Genomic DNA, 20714 nt, shown 5'->3' with positions numbered 1-20714 from the left:
GCCCATTGTACACCAGAGACTGGAAAAGTTCATGGATTAATTGTCCCAGATATTTTACACAGGACTTTGGTCAATGTTTATTAATCCTTGAAGATGTAACCAAGGCATCCAAGGGGGATAATTTGATATAACCACAGTGTAAGTGCTGCCCTGGAGGCTCAGACGTGAAGCCAGGCCCTGAGGTACCAATATTTAACAAATGTCAGCTTTAATTGGTGACACACTCTAATGGGTGACACTTTTTTTAATGACCAGGACTGAGATAATGAAATCAGGAATGTTTATTGGGTGTTTCAGACATAGCAGGGCTCAGACAAGCTGCCTTGAGGAACATAATGAGAAGCAATTTGGTGTCCATGGAAGCTGCGAGAACAGAGGAGGTTGTGAAGCCCTGCAAGGGGCCAGTCTGTGCAGGACAATCTGTCTGCATCCACCTGAGCCTGGTTTTGTCAGGAACACAGCCCTGTGCCTCTGGGAAAGGAATTGTGGCTTCAGAAAACACTGAGCAAATGATCTTTTATATCTTTTATATCTTCCCAGGGCATTGCTCCTCAGAGGTGACAAATAAATTCACTGTCTTTCCCTTTGAGAAGCAGGAACTGGTCCTCTTAAGTAGTTTCAGTCTAATGATCCAGCCATATCCTGAGTATCCAAATTCTACTGGAATTACCTGCTCAGAGATCATATAGTGAATATATAACCTCGTGTGTTGTCAGCTCGTAGGGTTTTTCAAAGCATATCAGAATTTGATACAGCACCATTTTACCTCACCCTCTCTGCAGTATAAAATTAGACCAATTGCATTTTTAGATGTGTAACATGGACCACATTTCAGTTGTCACTTTGAAACACAGTGTGGCAAATCACATAAGGATGTTCAACAGAAGCCATGGAGATGGCACAGGCTGAAATTCCATATTTAGGTTCCCATTCAGATCCAAATCTGCAGTAGGAGCCTAGAGCTGTGGTTAGATCTTATCTGAGCAGCCTGGAATCCTGAAACATTTCCATCTGAGATTTAGTCTGACCTCCTCAGCCAAGATTTGGCTCAAAAATTTCGGTGTATCTGAAGAAAAAATGAGTTTGGTTTTATTTCATGGGCATCAGTGATTTCAGGTAAATTATTCCCGGGTTACAGCTCTGGAAGGAGAGAAACAAACCCAAGAGGTGATGGAAAGGGAACTTTATTCTGCTATTGAAACCTCTGAAAAGAATCTAAATTTGGGAAAGACCAAACTGTCAATCTCCCCAGAGCTGGGATGTGGGAGCTCTTCCCCATCCGAATCAGAGGATGGAGCCTCGAGGACCAGACTGTGCCAGCTCAAACCTCTGGGAAATGATCCTGTCCTGCTCAGCACAATGTGGATCATCTTCCCTGTCCTTGTAGCTGCAGTTTCCTCTGGGACTGAGGGGTTGTTCCCTTGACCCCTGGGAGGCAGAGGTGACTCTTGGTGGCTCGGTGGCCTCTGGGCACGCCTTGCTCCTGTGGGAATTGGGTATGAGGATGGGAAAAACCAACCTCCCCTCCACGGTGAGCCCAGGCCGTGTCCCTCGAGCCTCTCTGGGGGGAGAGGAGGCTGCAGTTCACAGCAGCATTGCGGGGAGGAGGGAAGCTGTGAAGGCAGCAGGGCCGGGCGGAATTACCCCGGGAGCATCCCAGGAGCATCCCAGGAACAATCCCAGGGGCATTCCTGGATCATCCCAGGAGCATCCCTGGAGCATCCCAGGAACATCCCAGGAACACCCCAGGAACACCCCAGGAGCATCCTGGGAGCATCCCAGGAGCATTCCAGGAACATCCCTGGATCATCCCAGGAACATCCCAGGAACACCCCAGGAACACCCCTGGATCATCCTAGGAGCATTCCCGGGAGCATCCAAAGAGCATCCCAGGAACATCCCAGAATCACCGCAGAGCTCACAGCGCCTCTGCCCGCACCCAGGGGATCACAAAGGCTGATGCGCCCCTACAGCTGTGTCCTCCCGCATCCCCTGTCGGGCAGAGCAGTCCCATCCCCATCCCCGGCTCTGCCCATCCCATCCCATCCCATCCCATCCCATCCCATCCCATCCCATCCCATCCCATCCCATCCCATCCCCGGCTCTGCCCATCCCATCCCATCCCATCCCATCCCATCCCATCCGGGCGCAGGCGCTGCGGGCGGGGCTCGGCGCTCGGGGCTCCGCCCGGGCGGGGCGGGCCGGGCTCGGGGCGCCTGCGCTGCCCGTAGCGGTCCCTGGGCCGCCCGTCCCGGCCGGCTCGCTGTCGGTGCGGGGGGCTCCGGTGGCCCCCCAGCCGCTTTGCCGGGAGCCCGGCTCGCTCACAGCTCCTGCCGCCCCTCCGGAGCTCCGGGTAAGCCTCTCGCCTTGTTCCATGGGCGCTCCGCATCCCCTGCCCGCCCTCCTCTGTCCTTCCCTGCGCTGCGGGCCCGGGGCCGGCGGGGTTCTCCCCTGCTCCTCCTTTACTGCTCGGGCTCCCTTTGTCCGCTGCCACCCCGGTGTCACCTCCCCTGTCACACCCAGCCCCGCTCTGTCCCCCGGGCCCGGGGGGTGGGTGGGCTTTGGGTGTCCATCCCCGTGGAAAGGGCCTCCAGCACCAACAGGTGGTTTGGTACCGATTTTTATTCATTTCTTTCCCTTCCCCCTTTTTTTTTTTTTTTTATTTTTTTTTTTTATTCCCGCACACCGTTCTGTCAGATAATTTTCCTGGTTTGGTCTTTAGGAAGTGAAAACCGCCCATGGGTTTTACACCTCCTGCTCATCACTGCGGGGTGTCCAGGCCCCCCATCCCCGGGTGTCCAATCCCCCTTTCCCTGGGTGTCCAAGCCCCCCATCCCTGTGTGTCCAATCTCCCCATCCCTGGGTGTCCAAGCCCCCCAGTTCCAGGTGTCCAATCCCTCCATCTCTGGGTGTCCAAGCCCCCCATCTCCGGGTGTCCAATCCCCCCAATTCCAGGTGTCCAATCCCCCCATCTCTGGATGTCCAATCCCCCCATTCCTGGGTGTCCCAGTCCCCCCATTTCTGGGTGTCCCAGTCCCCCCATTTCTGGGTGTCCAAACCCCCCATCTCCAGGAGTACAAGCCCCCCATCTCTGGGTGTCCAAGCCCCCCAATTCCAGGAGTCCAAGCCCCCCATCTCTGGGTGTCCAATCCCCCCAATTCCAGGTGTCCCAGCCCCCCAGTTGCAGATGTCCAAGCCCTCCCCATCTCCAGGAGTCCAATCCCCCCATCCCCAGGTGTCCAAGCCCTCCCCATCTCTGGGTGTCCAATCCCCCCATCTCTGGGTGTCCAATCCCCCCATCTCTGGGTGTCCAATCCCCCCATCTCTGGGTGTCCAATCCCCCATCCCCAGGAGTGTAACCACTCACCTCCAGGGCTGTAACCCCATACCCAGGGATACTCACAGAGTGTGACCCCTCTGTTCATTGTGTGTCACTCTGAGCTGCTCTTCCATAAAGCCTCGATCCCACCTCACATTAAAGACATAATTCCATCTCAAAAGTCACACAAAGCTGTAGATCCTCACCAGCTCCTGTCCCTCCTGTAAAGGCAGCACACTCTGTCTGGGAAGGAGGTGCCTTTGCAGGGCCCTGTGGTGATGCCTCGTAAAGATCTACAAAAAATGAACAGAAAGAGTCATTTGAGTGTGTTGGCAGCAGCCAGGGTTGTAAAAATAGGAAGTGTCTCACCTGTTTTGTCTGCAATTTCTAGTAATAGTTGCAAAACTCTGGTACCTTACTGTGAGTTGTGTGGTACCCAGGAGAACCAGGGTAACATTTGAAATTTTTTGGGGATTTTTATGCATATCAGGAAATAGAGCTGGGGTGGCAAAGATACTGAAACTGCTGCTGATTGGGGGTGCCACACTGCAATATTTATATACTGTATTCTCAGAAAGGATATTAAGATACATAAATCTTTCTTAGAAATAAATCTGTCACATACTTAAGACTAGGATTTGGATTTCTGGCTATTTTTTAACCTATAACTCGCTCAAAGGCATTGATCCTCTAGATTTGTCCAAATTTCTGTGAGAAAACATCTAGTAAAAGTGCTTAAGGGCAACTAAATGCCTTCTTTGCTCGTTCCTCAGTTGCTCTCTTATTGGGATGACTTTCAGGATTCAGATAAATTTCACAGCAAAAGAGCCAGGATGTAACTGGTGGAATTATTTCTGCAGGGGTTATGGGGAGAATAACTTCTGGATTAGATCCTTCAGTGTGATATTCCTGAATTTTAAATATTCATTAAAGATAGAACATGGTGAGAGCAATAAACATTTGCAGTACTGGCTGAAATTGTGGTTTTTGAGGCACAAAGTTTCTTAAGTTTCCTTCCCTCTAATTTCAGATCAAAAAAATGTTCAAAACAGGAAGTTTGACTTGTACCTTTTATTTTGTAAGACTTTTCCCTGCTTCTCTTAGACTGGTGATGTTTGTTGTTAAAATCCGAACTCTGTGATTAAGCATCACTTTAATGGGTTTGTGCTTGAGGATTATTTGTCATTTATAATGTTTGATGTTCCTCCCTTCTCCTTTCCTGCCAGCCATGGCCATGACAGGCCCCACGCCGTGCTCGTCCATGAGTAACCACACCAAGGAGAGAGTCACAATGACAAAGGTGACTTTGGAAAACTTCTACAGCAACCTCATTGCCCAGCACGAGGAGAGAGAGATGAGGTAAAAAAATTTTTCTTGTTTCCCTTCCATGCTGGCTAAGAGCCAAAATTTATATTTGAATGGATTTTGTTTTCTTGAGCCAAAGCAAAAATAATAAAATAGCAGATTGTTTTATGTTAGAAAGGACCTTAAAGCTCATCCAGTTCCATCTCTTGCCATGGGCAGAGACACCTTCTACTATCCCAGGCTGCTCCAAGCCCCATCCAAACCTGGCCTTGGACACTTCCAGGGATCCAGGGACAGCCACAGCTTCTCTAGGCACCCTCAAAGGGAATAATTCCTTCCCAATATCCCATCCATCCCTGCCCTCTGGCAGTGGGAAGCCATTGTCCCTTGTCCTGTCCCTCCATCCCTTGTTCCAAGTCCTTCTCCAGCTCTCCTGAAGCCCCTTTAGGCATTGGAAGGGTCTCTAAGTTCTCTCTGGAGCCTTTTCCTCTCCAGGTGAGCACCCCCAGCTCTCCCAGCAGAGCTGCTCCATCCCTCTGCTCATCCTGGTGCCTCCTCTGGCCCGGCTCCAGCAGCTCCAGCTCCTTCCTGTGCTGGGCCCAGGGCTGGGGCAGCTCTGCAGGTGGGGTCTGACCCTTCCCTGCTGCCCACCCTGGGGGGCTCAGCCCAGGGGTCTGGACTGGGGCATGTCCAGCAGCATCCCCAATTCCTTCTCCCAGGGCTGCTCCCAATCCTTTCTCTGTATTTGTGCTGGTTTTGCCCCAGTCCATGGGCAGGAAGACAATGCAAGGAACCAAGGGAGGGTGTTGTGAGGAGTCACTCAGTGCTGCCTGTCACTGACCTCAACCTGGGGCACCCCTTTAAGTTCCCCAATATAACAAAGGACTGGGCTGAGCTGTGGGACTTTCCTTTGGCTGGAACCCTTTAATTTGCTGAATATCCTCCAGCTGTAGCGCTGGGACTTCTGCTGTTCTCCCAGCTTGCCATGGAGCCTATAAACAGAATTTGGAAAATGGTTCAGTGTTGATTTGGCTTTGCTGCCAAAGCTCTGAGGAGCTCCCCAGTGTCTGCTCTCTACAAGATCTGCAGAAACGAGGAAACAATTTAGAAATAAATATTAACGTGCAAAGATATTTTCTTCAAAGATTCAAATGAGTAAAGAGAGATTGAAGTCCAGTTCAGGCAGAAAACATCACAGATTTAATTAATTTCTTTCTCTTCACACAGCTCTTGCCTTTAAAATTTATTTACTTACTATGAGCACTGTTGTGTACTCCCAAAATCTCAATTTTTTTTTTTTTTTTTCTGTTTAGGATCAAAACCTTGTCTGAACAGACTGGACTTTATAAGTTACATGTTTTTTGTAACAACAGATGTCTGTGGGTGTGTAATTTGGAGTTTAAATGGTGTTGACACTGTGCCCTGAAGTGCAGATTGACCCTATTAGGGATATTTGGGGGAATTTCAGCATGGCTTTGGCACCACTCAGTCCTGCTGAGTGTGGACTTAATTTAATTCTGTGTATTGCACAGACTTTGCTGGTTTCAGTGTGGACTGGGATGACTGGGCAGGGCTCACTGGAACTTGAGCAGAGGCATTTTCACTGTGACTGATTTCTGAAGTGATAACCCCAAATATTATCACGTCACAGCAGCTGTGGAGAGCCCCAGGAGACAGGAAGAAGATCTTGCAAAGAATGACTTGCAGAAAGAGAAGGAATTTTTTAGTACATCTGTAATGTCCCAAACCACCAGTCCCAGCTCAACCAGCTCTTAACAGGACTGGCACTGGGAAAAAGTTCCCAAAGGATGATCATTACAAGTGTCCCCTGAAGTCATTCCCTTTCTAAAATCTTGTTTCCTCCTTTCTTTTCTCCCAAATAATCCTTTTGTACTAAGGCTGTAAATATTTCTGATTCTTTAAGGGGGAGAACATGAACAGACAGGTTTCCTCTTCCCAAATATTTTGAGTGTTTCAGGGATTAGGAAATCTAAAATAACTTTTCTCATGTTGCATGTGAATAGTTTGAGATGCAGAGAATTTTTAAATGTGTTTGAATATCAATTCTCCCTGGAATAAGTGAAATTTTGGTGTTTAAATGCTTCTTATGGCTCTGGCCTGAAGTGACTTGCCCAGCTGTCAGAGAGAGACAAGAACAGAACTCAGATCTCTCAATTTGTATTTGTGTACAGCAAAAATGTACATTTGAATAACTTGTGAAACTCAAGGCAGGTTTAGTTTATTAAAACCAGAGAGGACAAGGCTGGAATTATAAAACTGCATAGTAGATTCTTCAAAATTAATTTCCTGTCTGAGTCTCTCCTGTACATCTTCACACTGGTAACTTGCTGGCACAGACCTGAGGTTGTGGAACTGTGCACCTTGTTAAGAAACAACATTAATGATTCAACCTGGGTTTTTTTTTCTAATTTGATTTAAAAAACAAAGTTAATCATTCAACCTTTATCTTTCTAATTTCTCTCTGCTCTAGACAAAAGAAACTAGAACAAATGATGGAAGAAGAAGGCCTAAAAGATGAAGAGGTAATGAATATGGAAAAACTATATTAATGGTTAAAAATACAAAAAAAAAATATTTTCTAAATGGAGATCTGGGATTTTTACTTGGAATTGCTGTGGTCCCTGTGGAACCCACCTGCAAAACTCTCACTGGGCTCTCTTAAACTCTAGAAAAGAATCAGGAGGTCAGCACATGCACAAAAGGAGACGGAATTCCTTCGCCTGAAGAGAACCAGGCTCGGACTGGAGGACTTTGAGTCTCTCAAAGTTATAGGCAGAGGAGCATTTGGAGAGGTGAGTCCAAAAAAAAAAAAATAAAGAGACTACAAGTGTTTTTAACTGGCTCTGGTGTTTGTTAAAGACTTGCTCAGTTTATACAAGCAAAAGGTAAAAGTGTAACAACCAACCACAGATTGGCTTGAGCTGAACAGTCAGGTGCAGCTGGTTTTTTTACCTAATAAATGCTGGTTCAAAACATCCTGTGCTTAAAGGAAATAGAATGATGTTGAAAAGATCCTGATGGACAGCTGAATACAGGTTTGCAGTGGGTTTTAAAGGTGAACTTCTGAGGCTGGACTTAGGGAGAGAGGTGGAGGGCTCTTGTAAAATCTCTTCTGGTGGTCTTTAGAGGAGGGGCTTTGGACCACCTGCTTTAGATGTGAATCTCTCAGTGTTCTCTCTGTTAAAATAACTGCAGCTCCTGCCATTAACAGGACTTCCTGCCACTCCTGTTTACTGCATGATGCTTCTTGTGTTTTATACCCTGAGATGATTTCATGGCATGGAAGCCAAGGGCTTGATACCCAACTTTGTCAAGAGTTGTGCTGGGTTTGATGCAATTTTTGTATGTCCCCAGGTGCGCCTGGTGCAGAAGAAGGACACGGGGCACGTTTATGCCATGAAAATCCTACGCAAAGCTGATATGCTTGAGAAGGAGCAGGTGAGGAACACCTTGAGCTGGAATTGTACATCAGGATCATTCTGGGAGGTCGCTGTGGTGTGTGCAGAGGAGGAACAGGCATCTGTGCTTTAGTTTAGTAGCTAAAAATTCTGGGGTTTTTTTTTTAATGTCTTTTTTTATAGAGGAAATAAGTAAAAAAATCTCTGAATTCACAAGGACTTCTTTTCTTTTAATGCAAAGTCCTGTGCAAATGACTCAATGCAGATTTCAAAGCCAGTGTTTTACTGAATTTCTGACTTACAGGATCAGATATAAATAAATAAATAAATATTAATATAATATATATATAAATTATATATATAAATATACAACTGCTGGAATTCAGACTCAGAGACAAAAAAGCAGCAGCATTTAACATTTTTTTAGGCTTTCTTTTGCTAGTACTTCTGGGTATATAATGATGTGGGACAGCATTGGGATGAAGCTCTTATGTTTTCAAAAAGAGATCTGATGATTAGATATATTTGTAAAGAATTGAGATTTTTGTATATAGGATTTTTATATAATTTAATATATATATACACATATGAGTATATATATAATATATATGCATTATACATATATACACAATATATATCTATTATGCATTACACAATATATAAAAATGTATATATAATTTTGTATATTTAATATAGTTTATTTATTGTATATGTAAATATAATTTATATATACTAGGTATATATAATAGGTATAAAATATATGTATATAATCAACCACATGTTGAAGTTCTGATAGTGTTTCTGCCTTTATGCAGAAGTTTGACTTTTGTCTTCTCAATATTCGATGCTGTTCAGAATAAGAATTGAATTTCCTGGGAAATAAATGCATTTCCTCAAAGTGATCCAATGCACTGTGTGTGTCCAGGTTGGCCACATCCGTGCAGAGCGGGACATCCTGGTGGAGGCAGACAGCCTGTGGGTTGTGAAAATGTTCTACAGTTTCCAGGACAAACTAAACCTCTACCTGATCATGGAGTTCCTGCCTGGAGGTAACTCTGGAGTGCAAGGGCTGCTCACCTTCTGTTTGGGGATTACTGATTTTTTCATTACAAAAAGCAGTCTGGGACTAAAGTGCACGTGGTGTTTGTGCTGCACATCTGGGAGGGAACCAGATTTCTGCTTTTTAGGGTACTGAGGTGTTTGGCAGGCTTGAGGTTTCCTGTTTGGGTATTCAAGCTGTAGGTATTTAAATTTTAATATTCTTGTTCCTATCCTTGCTGTGCCCTGGTTGTGTACAGAGCCACAGCACATCCAGGTTTGGCAACCTCTAACCTGCTTTTTTTAGCTGAATGCAGCAGAAATAGCTTTTTTTTCTATAAATATCTTCAAACTCAGTGAGAGTGGAGGCCGTGTGTTCACCTCTGAGGGGTTTTCAGGTGACATGATGACGCTGTTGATGAAGAAGGACACTCTGACAGAAGAGGAGACACAATTCTACATCGCCGAGACCGTGCTGGCCATCGACTCCATCCATCAGCTGGGATTCATCCATCGGGACATAAAACCAGACAACCTCCTCCTGGACAGCAAGGTATGGGCTGCCCACTGCCTGGGGAGGAGCAGAGAGCCTTTGTGATTGTCCATATTGACCTGAAGGGGTGTTGACAGTTGTGGAAGAAGATGATGCTTCCATATTTAGACATTTCTTCCAGCTTTTGAGGGTGTATTTGCCAAATTGCCAGGGAAAATCCCCAAAAGGCAGGAAAGCCCCCAGCTCCACTCAGACCTTGAGCTCTCCTGACAGCTGTTTGAACTATTTTTGGCTATTTCAGATGCAGTTTAAAGCACGTGGTTTCAGTTCCCTTTTAGGCAAAGCTGTTTCCCTTTCCTCTCACATCTGTTCCACTCCCACTTGCCAGCTCTGGTCGTACCAAATGTGAAGGGCAGGGGCTGAGAATGGAGAATCTCCCCCAGGGTCAGGGTGTTCTCCCGAGGGCTGCCCAGGCTACCTGGTTATTGCAGAAAATCTGATTGTTTCAGTGTCCTCCTATTGCTCACTCCAAGTTTGCCTAAAATCAAGATTTCTTGGAAAGAGTTTGCCAGGAGTAAATAATGACTTTCCCACTACTGTGGAATGCACTGTTGGAATTACTGCAGAATCCCAGAATGGTTTGGGTTGGAAGGGACCTTGAAACATCCTGTTCCACCCTCTGCTGCTTTCCCATTGTTGCTCCAAGCCCTGTCCAGCCTGGCCTTGAACACTTCCAGGGCTGGGGCAGCCACAGCTTCTCCAAATAGTCTGTCCAATTCAGAATGTTTACATCTAGACTTGAACACATTAAGACTTTAAAAAGAAGATATTATATATATATATTATAATTATATTATATATAATAATAATATATATAATTATATTATAATATATATAATTATATCATATATAATATATAATATGTATAATATATTATATATTATATATATAATATATAATATATAATATATAATATATATAATATATAATTATATAATTATAATTATATATAATTATATAATATATAATATATAATATATAATATATATAATTATATTATATATATAATATCTATGTATATAATATATATTCTATTATGTATAAGGTATATTATATATAATAAGATTATATATAGAATATATATTATATACCTATATATACACCTATAGTATATATACTATTATATATATATGTTATATACCTTCTAAGAATTGCACATAGTCAGTGTGGTCACATTATGCACCAGGACAGTTTCAATCACTGAACTGAGGGTGTTTTTTATCTCTTGGGGCCAAAACACAACCCAGGGGCTGCAGCTGCCTCTGTTTCCTTTCACCCTGAAGGGTTTGGGAACCTGCAGAGCAAAGTTTTCCTGAAGTAAATTGTCACTGTGGAGCAGCAATGGAATTATTGATGGCTTTGTTCCCTGTACACATCCAGTGCTGGGTTTAAACAAGGGAAGGCAAAGGACTTTGAGGTGCTGGAGCTTGTCCAGAGAAGGAAATGAAGCTGGGGAAGGGTCTGGAGCACCAGGAACAGCTGAGAGACCTGAGGGGGCTCAGCTTGGAGAAAAGGAGCCTCAGGGGGACCTTCTTGCTCTCCTTGACAGGAAGGTGCAGCCAGGTGGGGGTCAGGCTCCTCTGCCACGTCTCAAATGAAAGAACGAGAGGAACTGGCCTCAAGTTGTGCTGGGGAGGTTCAGATTAGACACTACATTGGTTTTTTTCACTGCAGGAGTGGTCAGGGATTGGAATAAGTTGCCCAGGGAGTGGTGGAGTCACAGTCTCTGGAAATGTTCAAGAGGCATCTGGATGTGGCATTTGGGGACATCATTTAGAGGTGTTGATGGTGGTGTTGGGTTCTCTTCCAGCTTTGCTGTGATTTACTGTCATAATGTCTTATATTGAGTTTGGATTTTATTATTTTTTTTTTCATTTATTTCTAGGGCCATGTGAAACTCTCAGATTTTGGTCTGTGTACTGGACTGAAGAAAGCCCACAGGACAGAATTTTACAGGAACCTGAATCACAGTCTTCCCAGTGACTTCAGTAAGTTCTTTGGCTCCAAAGGGTATCTGCTTGGTTGCTCTTGGGTCCTGACACTCATTTCAATGTGAGGGTGTGGCTGCAGTGGAGAGTCTAATAATCAACTCTATATCCTGAGGTGAATTTTCATTTTCTGTGAAATAAAAATAATTTCAGTTACTTTAAACCCATTTTGATTTCCAAAAGTTTGCCTCTGAAACAGACTCTGCACGTGTAATAAAATGAGAACTCGGCGAGTTGGTAGCTTTTGGCTGCATCTCAGGTATTACTGAAATTAATAAACCAGCAGTCTCTGAGTATCCAGGATTATTTTCTGAGGGGAATAACTTGGATCATGGAGACATCAACCCTGAAAGAATGATTTTCTCGATTAGATTCTGCCCATATTTCATAGGTTTGGAACTTGCTGAGAGGTTTATGTTTGGGGTATTAAATGAGATCTTTAGTGTAATGGTTTGGGGGTAAAAATCTATTGTGTGACCAGCAGGATTCAGTGACAGCTCTTGAATCTCCTTCAGCTTTCCAGAACATGAATTCCAAAAGGAAAGCAGAGACGTGGAAGAGGAATCGAAGGCAATTGGTGAGTAGGTTCCACCTGCTTGGAAATGTTTCTGCTGAGGTGTTGCATCCAAATGGAACATGGATTTACATGGAAGTTTTTAATGTATCTGAGGTTCTGGACAATCCTGAAAGGAAAAAAATTCAGGCATTTTTTAAAAAAAGAAAAGGAATGACTCTAGTTTGTCCTTCATCCATCTGCTGAACAGCTGGTGACATATGTGCTAGAGATTGCACTGCCATAATTATTTACATGGAAATCTGAAGTCTCCCAGCCAAAACTATCAATTCTTGCCACTCCCAATCTCACAAAGGGCTGCTAACCCATTCCAGGATTGTTATACCCTTCCCTATTTTCCTGATGCTATTTTAAGACACTTTCACACGAAGATGTTGATTTTGTCTCTACATATCATGGAATAAAGGCTTAAAACACCTTTGCTAAAGGATCTCAGAGACAATCTGGTGCCTCCCTCAAAATAACCACTGTTCCCATGTCCATGTCTGGCAGTTTTCCCTGCAGATACATAACTGATGGTGTTTGTTCCAGGCTTTTTCTACGGTGGGAACTCCAGATTACATTGCTCCTGAGGTTTTCATGCAGACTGGATACAACAAGCTGTGTGACTGGTGGTCCCTGGGGGTCATCATGTACGAGATGTTGATTGGTAAGGAACAGGCAGGGCAGGGCTGGAGGTGGGAATGGTGGAGCAGGACATCAGCTGCATTCATAGAATCCCAGAATCCCAGACTGGTTTGGGTTGGAAGGGACCTTAAAGCTCATCCAATGCCACCCCTGCCATGGCAGGGACACCTTCCACTGTCCCAGGTTGTTCCAAGTCCTGTCCAACTTGGCCTTGGACACTTCCAGGGCTGGGGCAGCCTATTTCTGTTCTTGGGGTCAAGTTCTCAGAGCATCCACTCCTTACCTGTCTCTGAGGTGTTTCTGACTTCAGGAATTAGTTTTGCTTGATCCAAGGTTGTATTTTTGTTCCTTTTCAGGTTATCCACCGTTCTGTTCCGAGACTCCTCAAGAGACGTATAAGAAAGTGATGAACTGGAAGGAGACCTTGACATTTCCTCCAGAGGTTCCAATCTCTGATAAAGCAAAGGATCTTATTTTAAGGTGCCAGCCCCATGGTTTGGTTAATACAGCACTAATTTTCCTGTCTTGTCTCTGTATTCTGTGCCTGTCATGGCTTGTTTCACATGGCAAAACCCTGATGCTACAAACTGTTACACACACGCATCAAATGCATTATTTTCGTCTCTCAGGCCATTTAGTGGTTCCCTGACTAAACTGTGCTAAAAAGGACGTGCTGCTACTCTGGCAAAATGTTTCTGCTCCTTATTTTGCCTGCAAAATATTGCCTTCTCATGGAAGGACACAATTTCAATCCTTCTGACAGAGCTGATTTGTTGCAACAGCAATAATTTTGCCTTTGTATTCACTGGAGCATCCAAATGTATCCCAGTGCTTGCTGACTCATTTGTACTTCAGTATCTGTTCTCAGGACAGAAGTATAAATGTCTGGCTTTTTAGGCTTTATATGTTCTCCTGCTCTGCTCTGGTCCTGAAATAGAAAAGTCACATTGTCCTGTTGTGAAGGAATAGCACATCTTAACTGTGCCATTGGACACGACATTCCTGTACATAACTTTGTGTGTTGGTTTTCCTGTGCGAGTTCTTAGTCTGCTCCATTTATGTGTTAACAAACTGCAGCAGTATCAGTTCAGAAAGCTGTTCCATTTCTGGATGGAATGCTTTCCTTTTCATTCTCCCTTCATTTTCATTCTTCCTTCCATCCCAGATTTTGCTGTGAATGGGAGCACAGAATTGGTGCATCTGGTGTGGAGGAAATAAAGAGTAACCCATTCTTTGAAGGGGTTGATTGGGAGCACATCAGGTAAGATGTTTTGCAGAAAAGCAACTGCTCTTCTTTAGGGACTGCTCAGGTCTGCAGCAGGGAGCAGCTGACTGGCATTTCCCATATCCAGCTGTGGGTGAGAGCATTTTGCTCTTTACCTGAAGCTTGCTGAGGTTTAGGTACCTTCAGTTTTGATTATGTTAAGAAGTGGAAGGTGGCTGAATCCTGCTTTGTCTGCCTGTGAAATCTCAATGCTCCATCTGCTCTTCTTGGCAGAGAGAGACCTGCTGCGATTTCAATAGAAATTAAAAGCATTGATGATACCTCAAACTTTGATGAATTTCCAGAATCTGATATCCTGAAACCAACAGGTAAATGGATTGTTTGATTCTCTGTGTAAACCTTCCTCTTTTCCTGTAGAATAATCCTTCCTGTTAGTCAGATCTTACTAGACACTGATTTTTTTTTTTTATCATGACCAAATAGGTTGGAAGCCTTTTGGTGCAAGCTGGAATTTGGATTTCAGGAGATGCAGGCTTGTAAATGATGTGGGAGCTGCCTGAGAAAAGGGCAGCTCTCAGAGCTTTCAGAAAATTCAAATCTCAGCAGGGCCTGAGAGAGTCCAATGCTGCAAATTCCCCTCTGTGCTGATTCCTGCTGGCCCTTGGAGAAGGGAAAGGTGGAACTGAAGGGGATGTTTTGGTGTGAACCTTTGAAGGACCACAGTGTAGTCACACTTTGGCTCCAGGAGTTTAAAAAGGGTTGGAAGGGACCTTAAAACTCATCCCATTCCACCCCTCCATGGGCAGGGACACCTTCACTAGCCCAGGTTGCTCCAAGCCTTTTCCAACCAGGCCTGGAAAACTTCCAGGGATTGGAGCATCTCTGGGCAACCTGTGCCAGTGTTTCACAGCTCACATTGTAAAAAATTTCTTCTTTCTAAGAAATCTTAGAAAGATATGGTCTGAAATTGGTCTGAATCTACCCTCTTTTAGCTTAAAGTGCAGTTTTTTCCTGGGGTTGAAGCACGAAGCCGCATCCTCCATTTAGGATATTTTGTTCCTTTAGAAACATTCATCCAGTGTTTTGTTATGAAAATAAACTCTGCAGTTCCAAAGGATAATTCTATTTCTTCTATGTCTTCCCAGTGGCAACAAGCAACCACCCAGAGACTGACTACAAGAACAAAGACTGGGTTTTTATCAATTACACCTACAAGCGTTTCGAGGGCCTGACGGCCCGAGGAGCAATTCCATCCTACATGAAAGGAGGGAAGTAACACAGCTTTACCTGGGACTTCTGAGCCGTGGAATTCTGTTGCTGTACTTTGGGTTTATACCCATAAAAGAACTAATTCTTTTTTATTAAAGAAAAACTTGAGGGCTATCGACTCTTGGAGAAGACTTCAGGACTCTGTTTTGTTACACACCTGGATTTTTTTTCCCTGCGCCATTGAAAAAATTCCACGTTTGTATCATCTCTGCTGCCAGCACCTTTTGCTGCTTCAGGAACAAGAGGTTTTTTTTATATTCTTTGCCAGATTGTCCAGTCCATTGGGAGGTGAGATCAAGCTTTCCCTTTGGCATTGCAAAGCATGGGATTCTACAGGACTGCATCCAGTCCTGCGTTAAGTGACAAACTCACTCTGCCAATTCTGCCAGCACTGTTTGCCCAGTGGCTGAGGACTCCAGGACAGAGGAAACAAAGCAATAATTGAAGCTTGAGACAGACAACTCTCCAGGAAAAAACTGTCTAGTAGAAGGACACAACTCGGATTGCCTTAACCTTACTTTGTAGTGCTGTTTTTGTAAAGCTCCTTGGAAGCCTCTTCAATAGAATTTCTCAGCTCTGTCGCTGTGGCCTCCAGTTCTGGTGCACTTTACTTTTGGTACTCAGTGACCCTCAAGCCATTTAGTGTTTTTTTTTTTTTTTCTAAATTAAAAGATTTTGCAACACTTTTTCTTTCCTAAATAGAGGAGAAATGGGCCGTTTCCTCCACCGAGCGCTGAGTTTTTGGTTATTGTGTGTCAGGATGGATCCATAACCAATGCAGATAAACTACAGCTGGTCACATTAGTGGGTCTGGAATTAGAGCAGAGGGAAGGAAATACCAGGAACCTGATCCTTGGTGGGCAAGTTGTGCACAGCTGGGCCAGCCCCGAGGCTCCCCAGGCCAGCTGCTGCTGTTTCTCTGAGCTCTGCTGCATCTTCAGTGGTTTGAAGGCCAAACCCATCTTTTCTGGCCTTTTTTGCTGGTGGTTTTGAGCAGAACAGGATCAGAATGTTGCTGATGGAGGCCCTGCCTGGTGTTCCCTCACAGAGCTGCTCTTGCTGTCCTGGCTGGACCATCTGTACTCAGAATATTCCATGGATGGTGCCCCATGGGGTCACTTTTGGGGCAGTGGAACCCACTGTGTCCACTTGTTGATTGTTGCCTACTCTAATTTATAAAAGTCCATTCAGTTCTGATCAGGGTCTCTCCAGGAGAGCCCCAAAGTGCCTTTCCCTGCCTAAGCCTCTCTCAGAACATTGACAGCAGTTTGGGAGGGAGGATTCTGCCTTGGCTGAGCTTTTCCTAATTCCTTGTTCTAACCACAAGCTCCACTTTGTGCCCATTTGTAGTTAACTCTGCATTTCCAGTGGCAGGTGGCATTAACCCTCTGGCCTGCATGGTTCCAGTCTGGAATTTACTATCAGATATTAAAAATACAATTCAGTGAGGTTTTTAAAAGTGTACCTCAATTCAAATTGTCTTGGATTCCTGCAAACTTCTCTTGGTGCTGAACACTGAACTCCAGAGTACAGACAAGACAAAGCTCCAGTGATGTCTCACAGGAAAAAAAAAAAAAAAAAGGCTTCCAGGTCTGTTTAGTCCTGACTTTCTTGATTAGAAAATGAAACAAAATGGATTTGTAGTAGAACTTTTTTTTTTTTTTTTTTTAATATATATAGGTGCTTTTAGGGAATGTTTACCTAGATGTCTCTTGACTCGAGTGCCATCCTGAAGGACTGGTGGGGGACTGCCAGTCCTGTCCAGAACTCGTCAGGGTCCTCCCCTCACCACCCCTGTGCTTTTTGTACGTGTCCTACGAGTTTGTGACTTGCCATAAGCAGTTCAGACAGCACTTGGATCCTCCTGAGCTGAAATACAAAACTGGCCTTAATTAGAAGTCCCAGGATCTCTGTAGTCTGAAGGATGAATAAGGGCTAAAGGAAGGAATGACTTAGAGGATCAGGCTTTCATCAACTCGTCCCTAGATCACAATTCTGCTCCCTTTTGACTTTGCATGAAGGACTGATACCAGCTTCTCAAACTGTTCCATCCTTATCCTGAAGTTTCTTCTAGCCATTTGAAAATGTGGCCTTATAAACCATTGGAATTAATGTAAGATCTTTTTTTTTTTCAGTTCCTAACAGCTTAGTTACTGCCTTAAAATAAAAACAAAAATCAAAATCCTTTGAAGCTGCTGTTGTGTGGATTAGGAACAAATGATTTTTGAGATAATAGCTTCATTCTTAGCCCTTTACTGAAAGGGACCAACATTTTTATTTATAAATACCAAAGATGAAGAAGCTAAATGATTTTTAGTTGTGATTAAGTTGCTGTAAAGAACCAACTCTCCAGTACTGTGTATTGTGCATTTTTAGTGCTGTGTTTGAAGTGGGACCCCACTGGAGTCCAAGGTGAAGTTTTCAAAGGCACGAGGAGCAGTTGGGTACCTCATTCCTGTTGTCTTCCAGCTAAAGTTGGACGTCTTTGAATCCCTTTGCAGTGGGAGGTTCTGTTTCCCAGGTGCATTGTAAGCCTGCATCCTGTTCCAGATTTTTACCAACATTAGGGAAAAATGTGTCTCCTACGGTGTCTCCTTCCCAGGACCCATATTTCACTGCTAACAGCAAGGATTTTGTATGCCTGTTACATCTGCCATGGTAGCCAAACATTTTTACTTTTTTGTGTGTGTTGTTAATATCTTTTACCTCTATTTTTTTTTTTAAGATGTTTAAGTTGCTGGATTTGTAGAAGTAATTCCAATCTGAATTTCCAATGGATGTGAACACCTTATGCTGCCAGTTCATCTCTGTATCATGCCTAGCACAAAGCTGCACTAAGTGTTTCTTATCACTGTGCCCTGACTCTGCCTTAACCTCTAAGTTGAAAAAAAGTGTTCTGTAAATATTTAAAAAGCTGTTACAAAAATTGCACTGTACAATTTGGCAGGTGTAGTCAACTTTTTATGGAGCGATCTCATTGTGTTGTGTAAATAAAATCCTCTTAGTAAACACACTCTTGTTGGTATGTTGTGTTTTACAAACAGGAATCAGAAAATTCATCAAAATAAGGCTGGAAGTACTTCTACTTCAAGGATGAAGATGGAAATCAAAGTCAGACCTGCTCCAAAGCTGGTTTTTTTTTGAAGTAGGTGGAAGTGAAGCACTTTTCACAGCACTGACCAAAAATACCGAGGCTTGTCAGAGCTGCTGCAGTTTGTGGGTCAAGGAGTGTTTGTGCTGCATTTAGAACATCACTGCAATGATGTTCTAAATGGAGGGATGTTCTTAATGTAGGGATGAAGTGAATTTTGAGGTCCTCTCAGCCCTAATGGTGGGAACACTTCCCTGCCAAACCAGGCTCTGATGCCAAACTACTCCTAAGACTTTGGAATCACAACCCACACTCAATGAAACAAGAAAACAAAACCTTGTAGCTCTCTATGCCCTGCCTGTTCTTCTATTCCACATTTAAAACAATTTTTAAAGGAGCCAAGCGAGTCACATATAATTTATACTTTAATACAGAAAAGAAACCATACATCTGGGGTTCATACACAGCACAGGAGAACTTCAGTACATCCAGAGTAAGACAAAAGTTGACCTTGTACTTGAAGTAGGTGACCGTGAGAGGAGGAAAAGCAAACACTTTTAAAATTTGTTTCAGTGTTCCAATGGAAGTCACTCAACTAGCAAAATTTAAAATCCAGAATGAATAATTACTTGGGAAAGCCAATAAACTACAGTTGGGTAAGTGGTAAAAACTGCATGGAAATCATGGGAGCTGGATAATGTCCATCCCATGCTGAAGGTCCAGTTCATTGCTCAGGGAACCACAAGCTCCTACAGGCACTGACAGTCTGTAACCTCCAAGAGGGCCTGGTGCAGTTTAATAAACTGAGTCCTTCCAGAGGCTGGGCTGACCCTGCTGGGCTCAGGGACACACTGGGCAGGATTTGGTTTGGCTGGATATGGTATTTTAGCTGTCAGACCCCAAAAGGTGCCTTTGAGATGCAATTCTCAGCACCTGATGCCTTGACACAGCCACTGAACAACAGCCACACTTCAATCCTTAGAGCAGAATGTGTGGAACCTCCAATTCCAGCTCAGCTGGGCAATAACAACACCCATTTACTTAAACCTGACACTGCTGGGGAGGTAAATACAAACTGGAAAACATAATCAGAGAGCCTGGGGGCCACCACTGCTGGGCACTCAGGGCCTAGGGACAAGTTCCACCACTGCTGGGCTTTTATTTGTCCTGAGGAACAGCTCATCACCAAGGCCAGGAGTGGGGTTGGTCTGGCCCCTGGTGGAGGTTCATGATCCATGTTTCCTCCTTTCTCTCCCACACAAATAGCAATTTATCTGGAGCAATAATGGAGTGTGCACATCACCCCAGCTCTGTGCAGCCTCCAAAAAAACACTTCTCCCTACTGACCCAATGACACACAGGGAGGAGTTTTCAAAAGCAGTCAAGTGGAATTTGGGCATCTGAACACTTGGGACTCTTAGGAGGTTCTGAAATCTTCCCACAGGCACTTTCTTTTTTAGAAGAGATCTATTTGCTGCATTTGGGAAAGAAGCTAAGAACGGAAACACTGAGAGAATGGAACTTGTGTCCATACTAATGGAAACTAAAATGTGCCTTGGCACAGATTTGCTGCTTGCAACTGAAAATTTCTGCTTGATTTTGTTATGCTACTTGCACTGAAAACCACAAACACCAACCACCAACTAGCAGCAAACTTCACTGCTCAACCCACCACGCTCTTGGCAGTCAGGAAAACAATACAAATTTTCTTGATGTTGCAGCCCTGCCAAAAAAGGATTAAATTTTCTAGGGCCAGGCTGACACACCTCAGTTTCGCCAAGTCTGACCAGGTAACTCTACACCTCTGCAATCCAGGTATCAACACCTTTGCCAGAGCAGCACTGACCTGCAGAGCTTTGTGAGGAGTTCTGTCCCTCTTTCTTCTTGGATGGTTTCAGCTGTTCTTTGCACCAGCACCACGTTTAAAATCGCTGGTGTGGGCACACAGAGCCTTTACACAGCCATCAGAAGGGATGGATTTATGAGGCAGCCCCATTGTGTGTGTCCTCAGCTCAGCTCTGGGGCAGTGCAGAACTCACTGTGTGCTCATCAGGGCTGAAACCAGTTCCTACACAGAACTCCCACAAGGAATTTCCACATATAAATCCCACTCAGTGCTGCAGGAGCAGGACCAGTGAGGCTCCAATCCACCTGAGCTAAACCAGCCAGGAGTGTGCCTGTTCTTACAGTCACAGCTTTGTTGGCCCTGAACCCAAATTTCCCAGAGCCTTCCACAGATCAGGATAATACACTCAGAGCAGCAAAGCAGAGTTGTTCCCAGGTATGTGCATTTTTCTCTGAGGGTT

General features: G+C 44.3%; 1 protein-coding gene across 1 annotated transcript; it reads left to right on the top strand.

Moving 5' to 3' along the window:
• The first annotated feature begins 2330 nt into the window (after positions 1–2330).
• On the top strand, positions 2331–18330 carry STK38 (serine/threonine kinase 38). The gene is made up of 14 exons (XM_083878457.1): positions 2331–2353; positions 4546–4678; positions 7116–7167; positions 7315–7437; positions 8000–8083; positions 8969–9092; positions 9480–9634; positions 11520–11622; positions 12138–12199; positions 12728–12845; positions 13180–13303; positions 13989–14084; positions 14322–14416; positions 15194–18330. The coding sequence occupies exons 2-14, from the start codon at positions 4548–4550 to the stop codon at positions 15322–15324; spliced, it is 1398 nt and encodes a 465-aa protein (XP_083734583.1). The 5' UTR covers positions 2331–2353; positions 4546–4547; the 3' UTR covers positions 15325–18330.
• Positions 18331–20714: the final 2384 nt, after the last annotated feature.

Source organism: Zosterops lateralis (genome assembly GCF_965231275.1).
Source record: "Zosterops lateralis genome assembly, chromosome: 26".
NCBI lineage: Eukaryota > Metazoa > Chordata > Aves > Passeriformes > Zosteropidae > Zosterops > Zosterops lateralis.
This window is presented reverse-complemented; position numbering and strand designations above follow the sequence as displayed.